The 11,782-nt window shown below is 45.1% G+C and overlaps 1 protein-coding gene across 1 annotated transcript in view; it reads left to right on the forward strand.

The window, feature by feature from the left end:
- EXT1 (exostosin glycosyltransferase 1) overlaps nt 1-11,497 on the forward strand; it is a 214,854-nt gene extending 203,357 nt beyond the window's left edge. Inside the window, exons 9-11 of the mRNA XM_075270249.1 lie at nt 4,947-5,107; nt 8,165-8,336; nt 10,991-11,497. Coding sequence (XP_075126350.1) covers nt 4,947-5,107; nt 8,165-8,336; nt 10,991-11,176 — 519 coding nt within the window. The 3' untranslated portion in view covers nt 11,177-11,497. The remainder of the gene's footprint in view (nt 1-4,946; nt 5,108-8,164; nt 8,337-10,990) is intronic.
- The last annotated feature ends 285 nt before the right edge of the window (nt 11,498-11,782 follow it).

The following is an 11,782-nucleotide window of genomic DNA, read 5'->3' on the forward strand; positions in this document are numbered from 1 at the left end:
AATTTTTCAAGTAGGGTATTCGACTGAGGTCTTCATTACTTCATATTATATCATGTAATACATGAACTTGACTCCCCCCTCCTCCATGTGTTGGAACGTGCGTCTGTAATGCTCATCGCAGGTTGGGCTCGGTCCCAGTTTGGATTAGCTAAGATTCAGGCTTTCGTATACTCCTATTGAGTGTTTATATGTACGTTCCCCATAGAGCACACATGGCTGCCAGCGCTGCGCCTGAGGTACGGCATTTTCCGGGTAATTGTTGTTTTTGACCAGACGAGCAAGATTATCTCTGTGACAAGCGAATCTGCTGCTCGTGTTCTCTCTACCTCTACATTAACCATTGTGACATTAATGGAATGCTAATCCAAAATGGACGCACCGGGCCCATCAGAGTTCAGTGTCCCATGTTTAAATGGCTGTCGAGCTTTGTCATATTTTGTGCCATTTGTGCTATGCTTGTGCTTTTTACACTTGGCTTCCTTTGTCATAGATTTGCATAGCTCTCAAGTGCTGTATCCTCAGAGTGGGTCCCTTTGTAAATTTTAAAGTAGACCCGCCATCTGCACACCTGTCAGCACCTGTGTGGCCTGAGGACATAGTGGCAGGGTGGCGGTATAAGACTTCAGTTAGGCATCCGATTTTCTAATATGGGTTCTGTTGTCTTTCCTTTCTACTAAGGTTACTGTTTCATAGCTGAGAATTTGCTTCAGTGTGCAGTTAAGGCGAGGTTCACACTAGTGTTAGCCCCTTTGCTATTCCGGTCGGATCAGAGGGCGAGAACACCGGAGAGGTGGACCGCAAAAATGGTGGTAACACATGGAGTCCAATGACTTAAACTGAAAACCAGTGGAAAATCGGCCAATTTTCAGGCGACACTGCGACATACTGTTGATGCAGTATGTTATGAGATCCGCACACTACAACTCCCAGCGTGTTCCATTCACTTCCGTAGGAATTCCATGCTGGGATTTGTAGATTTGCAACAGCTGGAGCGTTGAGGGCTTTGGATCCCTGTCGTATGTTGCGTGCCTACACACTGTAGCAAACGGTCAGGGTTCAGAGAAGGGTTTGTTTGGCTGAGTATTGTTGAGGCTGGATATAGTAGTACCAAACCGTCAGCTGTGAGGAGAATTAGGTACGTGCAACAGACCGTAGTGTTCGCCTCTATATTTTGCGGACGGTTTCTACATCCTGGACACTGATTTGTAAAAACTCTGGACGTGTATGAGGTCCATATACTTTCTGCAGTTACAGATCCGTAATTGTGGAAACAATTAGGATCATGGGCGTGAGGCCTACTCCGGTGGTTTTACCCATAGCAATTTTTTGTCCCTAGCACATAGGAATAGCTTTAAGAAAGGCTATTCTTCTCCTACCTTTAGATGTCTTCTCCGCGCCGCCGTTTGGTAGAAATCCCGGTTTTCATCGGTATGCAAATTAGTTCTCTCGCAGCACTGGGGGCGGTCCTCAACGCTCAAACAGCACTGGGGGTGTCCCCAATGCTGAGAGAGAACTCTCTCCAGCGCCACCTCCATCTTCTTCAAGAACGGGATCTTCACATCTTCTTCCGGGAGTTGGCTTCAAACTTCTGGGCCTCAGGCAGCCGACTGCGCATGCCTGCTGTCCACAAGAAAAATGGCCGCTTACAATACTGTGTAAGGGACCATTTTCTTGTGGCCGGCGGGCATGTGCAGTCGGCTTTGCCCGAGGCCTAGAAGTTTGAAGCCAGAGTCGGAAGAAGACGTGAAGAGAGGCCGTTCCTGAAGAAGATGGAGGTGGCGCTTGAGAGTTGAGGACCACCCCCAATGCTACGAGAGAACTCATTTTCATACCGACGAAAACCGGGATTTATACCGAACGGCGGCGCGGAGAAGACATCTAAAGGTAGGAGAAGAATAGCCTTTCTTAAGGCTATTCCTACGTGCTAGGGACAAAAAATAGCGTTTTAATGATAGGATCCCTTTAAGTTTATGGTACTGACAAGTGCTAAATCTCTGTCACAGATTGTGACTATGCACACGTCACACTATGGGGGACGCTAGACCTCCATTCTTGTAGGCGGTATGACTCCCAGCAGTGGATGGCTGTTAGTTGTTATGGGACAACTAAATCAGAATATCTTGATCGCCGGGCTCCATACCCATTGCTCTGTCAGGTAATTCCTTCCTACACAGAGCTGAGAATCCGTTACAGTATCAGGATGCTAATATATACACATAGCTCATGGCCATGATACAATTAACCTCAATTAGACAGAAAACTCCGTAAAAACTCCACGGCTGCAGCAGGTCATTACGCCATAGTGTTTTCCGTGGCTATTACACCCGCAAAATCGTCTTCTCCTCACACGCTGTGCTCTTCCTGCCTGAAGGGCACATGAGCAGATGTCAGGGAGCGCGCTCCTGCAATGCCTGCCGTCCGCTGGGAGGACGAGGAAAAGGGCACGGAGAACAACAGACAAGGCGTCTAAAGTACTGAATCATTAAGGGCTTCACAGGGCTGCAGTAACCGGGACTCCAGGATTATGGGTTTTAGGATGCTGTGTGTACAGGCCTCAGACAAGTCTCGGTTGTGGAGCAGATTATTGTCGGGTACAGCAGAGCTGAGCTTGTCATTTGGCACAGTTTATGATGATGATGATGATGTAAGGTGATAGGCAGGAACCACGCGTTATGAGGATACCTGATCTATAAAACCCCCAAAGGGTTAAAGGGGTATTCTCCATAGCAGCCAGGGATCCTGCATTTGGTCAGCAAAGTAGATGCCCATTCCCGCTCATAATAAGGTCTCCTAAGCAGCAACCCCGTTAGGGAAAATCTGCAAGAAAAACTTGCATCGAAATCTGCACCAATTGATTTTGCTGCAGATTTTCATACACGAGCATATAAGGGTTGGAAGCTGTTTGTGGTTTTTTTTAACCCTGCACCAGAAAAAAAAATTATATAGTGAAATAATTGAAACATATAAAATCTGCAGCAATTTCCCTGCGGAAAGAAATCTCTGTCATCTGCATCTTTGAGGTAAAAATGATTGGGGACTTAAATGTACTTTGATTTATCTGGCGGATTCTTCATCATGGATCTTGGGGTTCCGACTCTGAATCGTAATGTTAACCAGCCACCAACCCCTGGAATTGCTTCAGCCCTTCTTTCCTCTCCTGATGGCACAGGTATATTACCCGGGGGTCGGTGGCTGGTTCTGATAATGTGACCCAGGGGTCGGTGGCTGGTTCCAATAGCATGACCCAGGGTTCGGTGGCTGGTTCCATAAATGTGACCCGGGGTCGGTGGCTGGTTCTGATAATGTGACCCGGGGTCGGTGGCTGGTTCTGATAATGTGACCCGGGGGTCGGTGGCTGGTTCCGATAATGTGACCCGGGGGTTGGTGGCTGGTTCCGATAATGTGACCCGGGGGTTGGTGGCTGGTTCCGATAATGTGACCCGGGGGTTGGTGGCTGGTTCTGATAATGGGACCCGGGGTCGGTGGCTGGTTCTGATAATGTGACCCAGGGGGTCGGTGGCTGGTTCCAATAATGTGACCCGGGGTCGGTGGCTGGTTCTGATAATGTGACCTGGGGGTCGGTGGTTGGTTCCGATAATGTGACCCGGGGGTTGGTGGCTGGTTCCGATAATGTGACCCAGAGGGTCAGTGGCTGGTTCCGATAATGTGACCCGGGGGTTGGTGGCTGGTTCCGATAATGTGACCGGGGGGGGGTCAGTGGCTGGTTCCGATAATGTGACCCGGGGGTCGATGGCTGATTCCGACAATATGACCTGGGGTCGGTGGCTGATTCCGATAATATGACCTGGGGTCGGTGGCTGATTTTGATAATATGACCCGGGGGTTGGTGGCTGGTTCCAATAATGTAACCCGGGGGTCAGTGGCTGGTTCCGATAATGTGACCCAGGGGTCAGTGGCTGGTTCTGATAATGTGACCCGGGGGTCAGTGGCTGGTTCTGATAATGTGACCCAGGGGTCAGTGGCTGGTTCTGATAATGTGACCCGGGGGTCGGAACCAGGCCAGAACCCTCAGATTCATGATGAAGAATCTGCCTTATAAAGCATAATAAATATAACCCCTTTAATCCAGATTTTCTACATTGAAATAGTCAGAAAATCTACATGTACAGATATGTAAATCCCTACTTTATGCATATACACTAAAGGGGGCGCTACTTAGGACCCCCTTCATGAGTTTCTACAATGTCCGTGTGCTTGTACCCTTATGATGTCCATGCGCCATGATAGGGGGGGTCTCGTGAGACCGCACCACCAGCAGTTTACGCATTCAGCTCTGCTACATATGTACATAGCCAGCTGGCGTTGTATTTGATACCTGCAGCGCTTTGATACTCCAAATTTGCATTCAACTAAAAATCCTAAATGTAAAGGAAATAACCTTGAAGTTTTCATCTCCGGAAGGTCAAACTAAAAAAAAAAAAAAAGCCGTATTTATCGAAGGGAAAAAAATCAAGTAAAAAGAGGGCCAAGCTATAAATCTGGATGTAATGCTACGGTGTGCTGAACTCCGGCTGATGGATACATTAAAATGTGCATAATTTTAGGTTAGAATATCAAGCAGTTTGGTTAAAAGCAGAAGTGGGTTTTTTTTAGGTTTTTTTTTCCCTTTTGTATGTAGCTTATAATTGGGCCATTTACATTGTTATCACCGTGATGCCCGGCTTAAAGACATTTGAGTAGATAATGATCATTCTGCCTCTCTATTATATCCGTGACACGGTGGCTTTCAAGACAGCCCACAAATGGCGGCTCACCATTGTCTCCAATACATTGTCTGGTATCCGTGTTATGAGGAATAGCTCTGTATAGCGGTTTTATATACTGTTTATATACTATTATATTTTTGCCGTCCTGTGTGCACGAGGGATGACAATAAACCTCAGTATGGTGGGAATAATGACCAATTTTATTTTATTTTTTTCCAGGTGGATTTTGCCTTTACAGTGTGGCAGAGCTTTCCAGAAAGGATTGTGGGTTACCCGGCCCGTAGTCACTTTTGGGACAGCACAAAGGAGCGATGGGGTTACACATCCAAGTGGACTAATGACTACTCCATGGTACTAACCGGAGCTGCTATCTACCACAAGTAAGTGGCTCGTCGTGTGGTGACACTGCGCATGCGCGAGTAAATTATATGTATGTACGTATGTCTATCAATATTACACACATACAGTGTGTGTGTATTATATGTATATGTGTGTATAAATATATGTATTATATGTATATGTGTGTAATGTGTGTATATAGATGTATGTATGTCTATCAATATTACACATATACAGTATGTGTGTATAAATATATGTATATGTGTGTGTATATAGATGTATGTATATATGTCTATTGATATTACATGCATATATAACTACAATATACATATATAGACACATATACAGATCTGCAGACATCATACATACACACATAGATATGGATATATATATATATATATATATATCTATATATCTATATATATCTATATATATCTATATCTCATTCTGCCATCGCTATCCCCCTATTGTGAACGGTTGATATGATTACAGGGTCAGAATACAGGATCAAAGTGGGTTGCTGTCACGGTCCTCGTCTTTGTGTTATTAATTAATCCCTTCCTATACATTTCATGTTATTCGCCATAGTAATTAGCAACAACATGCCTGGAAAATAAGCCCCCCGGGGAGGGTGTTGTTGTTGATATTCTCTGTATACGGATTGTCCACCTTTTTGACACGCAGCCATTTTTAGGCTTTGACATTTATACACGATCAGGACTGCAGAATATGACTGATACAAAGCTCCAAATCTCCTGCATAGAGGTAAAATACTGCCCCCTGGAGGAGGCTTGCTGCGTAGCGGGTTATTGTAGTATGCTGCTAGGCTGCCCCTAGTGGTGGGACGCGCACATCCACTTCTACAATTTAAAGGGGTATCTACTATAAAGATGTCTATATGCATTAGATATGTATGTGGTGAACCTGCCAACCATCTAATATGTATGAGAACATCCTAACACCCCCCCCCCCCCCCCCGGCACACCTCCGAACAGCTGATCTGTGAAGGTGCCCGCTGTCAGATATGGATATGTGTGTATAGAGATAGATAGATATATATATACAGTGCCTACAAGTAGTATTCAACCCCCTGCAGATTTAGCAGGTTTGATAAGATGCAAATAAGTTAGAGCCTTCAAACTTCAAACAAGAGAAGGATTTATTAACAGATGCATAAATCTTACAAACCAAAAAGTTATGTTGCTCAGTTAAATTTTAATAAATGTTAAACCTAAAAGTGTGGGCCAATTATTATTCAACCCCTAGGTGTAATATTTTGTGGAATAACCCTTGTTTGCAATTCCAGCTAATAATCGTCTTTTATAAGACCTGATCAGGCCGGCACAGGTCTCTGGAGTTATCTTGGCCCACTCCTCCATGCAGATCTTCTCCAAGTTATCTAGGTTCTTTGGGTGTCTCATGTGGACTTTAATCTTGAGCTCCTTCCACAAGTTTTCAATTGGGTTAAGGTCAGGAGACTGACTAGGCCACTGCAACACCTTGATTTTTTCCCTCTTGAACCAGGCCTTGGTTTTCTTGGCTGTGTGCTTTGGGTCGTTGTCTTGTTGGAAGATGAAATGACGACCCATCTTAAGATCCTTGATGGAGGAGCGGAGGTTCTTGGCCAAAATCTCCAGATAGGCCGTGCTATCCATCTTCCCATGGATGTGGACCAGATGGCCAGGCCCCATGGCTGAGAAGCAGCCCCACAGCATGATGCTGCCACCACCATGCTTGACTGTAGGGATGGTATTCTTGGGGTCGTATGCAGTGCCATCCAGTCTCCAAACATCACGTGTGTGGTTGGCACCAAAGATCTCAATCTTGGTCTCATCAGACCAGAGAACCTTGAACCAGTCTGTCTCAGAGTCCTCCAAGTGATCATGAGCAAACTGTAGACGAGCCTTGACATGACGCTTTGAAAGTAAAGGTACCTTACGGGCTCGTCTGGAACGGAGACCATTGAGGTGGAGTACGTTACTTATGGTATTGACTGAAACCAATGTCCCCACTGCCATGAGATCTTCCCGGAGCTCCTTCCTTGTTGTCCTTGGGTTAGCCTTGACTCTTCGGACAAGCCTGGCCTCGGCACGGGAGGAAACTTTCAAAGACTGTCCAGGCCGTGGAAGGCTAACAGTAGTTCCATAAGCCTTCCACTTCCGGATGATGCTCCCAACAGTGGAGACAGGTAGGCCCAACTCCTTGGAAAGGTTTTGTACCCCTTGCCAGCCTTGTGACCCTCCACCATCTTGTCTCTGATGGCCTTGGAATGCTCCTTTGTCTTTCCCATGTTGACCATGTATGAGTGCTGTTCACAAGTTTGGGGAGGGTCTTAAATAGTCAGAAAAGGCTGGAAAAAGAGAGAATTCATCCAAACATGTGAAGCTCATTGTTCTTTGTGCCTGAACTACTTCTTAATACTTTAGGGGAACCAAACAGAATTCTGGTGGTTTGAGGGGTTGAATAATAAATGACCCTCTGAATAAACTTTTCACAATTTAAAAAAAAATTAAACAAAGAAATAACATTCTTTTTTGCTGCAGCGCATTTCACACTTCCAGGCTGATCTACAGTCCAAATGTCACAATGCCAAGTTACTTCCGAATGTGTAAACCTGCTAAATCTGCAGGGGGTTGAATACTACTTGTAGGCACTGTATACATACACACACTTTAATGTTACACACGTAGCTCTGACACTTGAGTCCATATTAAAAACATTCCCCAAAATTAATTTTTTTCATGTAAATTTTGATAATGGCGGTAAACGCTAAAGAAAGACGTAGTTTAATCGTTCCTTCGTTTCCAGCTAAGCCTGTCTTGAGCTTGAAGCCCAAAGTAATCGAATACCGATCGGTTGCTAGGAATGTGCACCCTATCCATAGCCACCATACTCTCATGATGACTGAATTGTCTATCCCAAAGCTTTATTAGCACCAGGCTGATGACAGAACATTGTATTTGTGCTATTAATCAGATTTTTCTACATCCGTATAAATAATGTCAGTACGTGTGTGTGTGTGAATACAGGGCTGGTCGCTACTGATATGTGATTATGTATTCCATGTGCGGTACTAATAGGATATATTGCTTTTACAGATACTATCACTACCTGTACACCAATTACCTGCCTGCCAGTCTGAAAAACATGGTGGACCAATTAGCCAATTGTGAAGATATCTTAATAAACTTTCTGGTTTCTGCCGTAACAAAGTTGCCGCCAATCAAAGTGACCCAGAAAAAGCAGTATAAGGAGACAATGATGGGACAGGTATGTTGGCGGATTATTAAAGGGGTTCTCCAGGCTTTCTAAGTAATGACGTATCCTAGGTCCTCAATTAAGGTGCAGCAGAGGTCTGACCCCCGGGCCCCTGCTGATCAGCTGTTTGAACAGACATGATCATGATAGACCTGGAGGTTCCATCCTCGGCACAGCCCCCAGGTCATGTGATTGGAAGCCTCAACCCCCACCTCAGACTGAAGTGCCCCTCCCGCTCCATGAAGGGGCCAGAATCCCCAGGGTCCATCTTCATCATCATCATCATCATCATTATCATCTGCAGGATCAAGTAATCCCTATAAGTGTCAGCGCAGCATCTTAAAGAATTGCTTATCATTCCCTGCTTGTTCAATGTCTTGACACCAGTTACTGAATTGTGCCCTCCAACATGTAATGCCCTAGTTTATAATCCAGTAGATGCTCAGCCCCATTCCACCAGAGACCCACTTTTGGGTTACATTTGCATATTTTTGTCCCTTTGAGGTCTCTTATAAATTACATTAGATGTTTGGATAGTGTGACCGTAACCTAGTGTAGAAACATAACTAGCCCTACATTATAGGACCACAGCCCAGCAGAATTATGAATGCAGCTCTGCAGTACAACATTCGGCCACAACGCTTTTTCAACTGTGATAAACTACATTTACCTGTAATGGAATTTATTTAAGACTCAAGAACTGAGCACATAAGCCAAGCTTCCTCTGTTCTTCCCACTCTGTATGTTACTTACCCCTCACATAATCTTTATTCTGAACCCTCCTGTAAACGGCAGCGACTTTGATCCCTTATGGGGTGCAAGATTTACTCATTTCCTTTTTTTAAGGCAAGTTTCTTGTCTTATTAACTGAAGTAAATGGAACGTAGACTCCATGTTGTGAATGTGGGTGGGTAAAAAGCTTCCGGGCAGCAGAGTAGTTCTGTTAATGCATCCCAATCTGTGGATATGGACGGCCTTCAGGAACAGGCATCGGCCTACCACCAGCAATTACTAATATCTATATGCTCCCGAAATACCTGTGTGACAGTCTGTATATCCTACCAAGTAGCCATTCTAATATATTCCATAATAATCCAAAAGTACAAATGTAAACCAAAAGTTACACTAAATTAAAAAGTTTTTGCTGTTTTTTCTAACTTTTTTTTGTTTAAAATAAACAGGTAATGTTAAGTAGCGTCAAAATTGCTGTTTGTGTAACTCCTTATATGTACAAGCATATAACTATAATACTGCTCCTATGTACAAGAATATAACTACTATAATACTACCATATTTTCCGGACTATAAGGCGCACATAAAATCCTACGATTTCCTCAGAAATCGAAAGTGCGCCTTATAGTCCGGTGCGCACTATATATGGATTGAAGCGGCGGCACGCGAGGAGTTAAGCAGCGGCCGCCGGCAAAGTCTGCCTGCCGCTTCCATACATTGCAATGGGAGCGCGCTATTCAAATAGTATTCGCTCATCTCTAACTTCAATTGTAACTTCTTACAATTGAAGTTAGAGATGCGCGAATACTATTTGAATAGCGCGCTCCCATTGCAATGTATGGAAGCGGCAGGCAGACTTTGCCGGCGGCAGTCGCTTAAAGGGATTCTACCATTAAAAGAAGTTCTTTCCTCTTGACCACGTCGGAATAGCCTTAAAAAAGGCTATTCGTCTCCTACCTTTTGCCATAGCCAGCTGCCGCCTTCTTCCTCAGCTGCGTCCGCCCCTTCTGCGTCTTCTTTGGGCCTCATGGATGACGCATGCGCAGTCGGCTGTGGCTGCGAGAGCCTGTTAATGCCAACTGCACATGCGTCATCCATGAGGCCCAAAGAAGACGCAGAAGGGGCGGACGCAGCTGAGGAAGAAGGCGGCAGCTGGCTATGGCAAAAGGTAGGAGACAAATAGCCTTTTTTAAGGCTATTCCGACGTGGTCAAGAGGAAAGAACTTCTTTTAATGGTAGAATCCCTTTAACTCCTCGCGTGCTGAGCGCTTCCATTCATTTCAATGGAAGCGTGCCATTGAAATGAATAGAAGCGGCTGGCACACGGGGGGTTAAGCGGCCGCCGGCAAAGTCGGCATGCCGCCGCTTTCAATCTCATATAAGGCGCACCGGACAGCGCTGCTCCTTATAGTCCGGTGCGCCTTATATATGAACCTAGACAGGACTATAAGGCGCTCATGGGTAATGCGCCTTATAGTCCGGTGCGCCTTATAGTCCGCAAAATACGGTACTCCTATGTACAAGCATATAATGAATGGGAGGCTTTTTTCCCCCTATTGCTTTCAATGTGATACGCGAGGGCTTACAGTCTATGGGGGAAGGGGGTAGAGACAGAGGGAGAGGGGGAGACTGTACAGATGGCGGTGCGGTGATAGTGTTATTGGAGGTTGTAGGCCTTCCTCAATAGGTGAGTCTTCAGGGCCTTCTTGAATCCTGTGATTGTGGGGGTCAGTCTTATGTGTCGTGGTAAGGAGTTCCAGAGTATGGGGGATGCACGGGAGAAATCTTGGAGACGGTTGTGTGAGGAGCGGATGAGAGCAGAGCAGAGTAGGAGGTCAGTGGAGGATCTGAGGTTACGTGTGGGCAGGTAGCGGGAGGTATATTATGACATTGGAGTACAAAGAAATCTAATATTTGTGTTTTGCTCCCTCTAGACCTCCAGAGCTTCTCGCTGGGCAGACCCCGACCATTTTGCTCAGAGACAGACTTGTATGAATACGTTTGCCAGCTGGTTTGGCTATATGCCGCTCATTCACTCACAGATGAGACTGGACCCTGTACTCTTTAAGGATCAGGTCTCAATCCTACGAAAGAAATATCGGGACATTGAACGACTTTGAGACATAACTGCCACCGGAATGAGCCTTCTGCCCAGAGCGTCTCCATCCACACATGGACAACTGCTTATGAACGGTTGACTTATGCCGCTTCCTCACACACACACATACACGGGATACACAAAGCGTTTGGAACCAGGACTTTGGGCGTCTGGACTCCATTGCACTGGACTGCTTACAACCACCACCGAGCTTTGTCGTCTCAGAACTAGGCTGTGTACAGTTTAATTATGGAACATTAAATAATTATTTTTGAAATGATTGCTATGCAGGTTTAAACTTTTTTAATGAACAAAAACTATTAAAATCAGAGATCTTTCTTTACCCCGTGTTGTGTTTGCCTTAAATATTTCGAAGGTGACTGTACCCTTGTATGCACTCACACTACGTATACATACACTTTACAATCTTAAGACAACTTGTTACAGTAAGGACAAGTTCACTCATAGAAATTTGATGCAGAATTTGTCGAAGCTGATTTTGACGCTGAATTTGAAGCAGAATTTGGAGAAGAGGCTCCATTTCCGTGAGAGAATTTTGACAAATTCTGCATCCAGTTCCTCACTCATATCCCATTCATTTCAGTAGGATTTCTCAGGCGGAATCTAT

Source organism: Leptodactylus fuscus, chromosome 4, assembly GCF_031893055.1.
Source record: "Leptodactylus fuscus isolate aLepFus1 chromosome 4, aLepFus1.hap2, whole genome shotgun sequence".
Taxonomy (NCBI): domain Eukaryota; kingdom Metazoa; phylum Chordata; class Amphibia; order Anura; family Leptodactylidae; genus Leptodactylus; species Leptodactylus fuscus.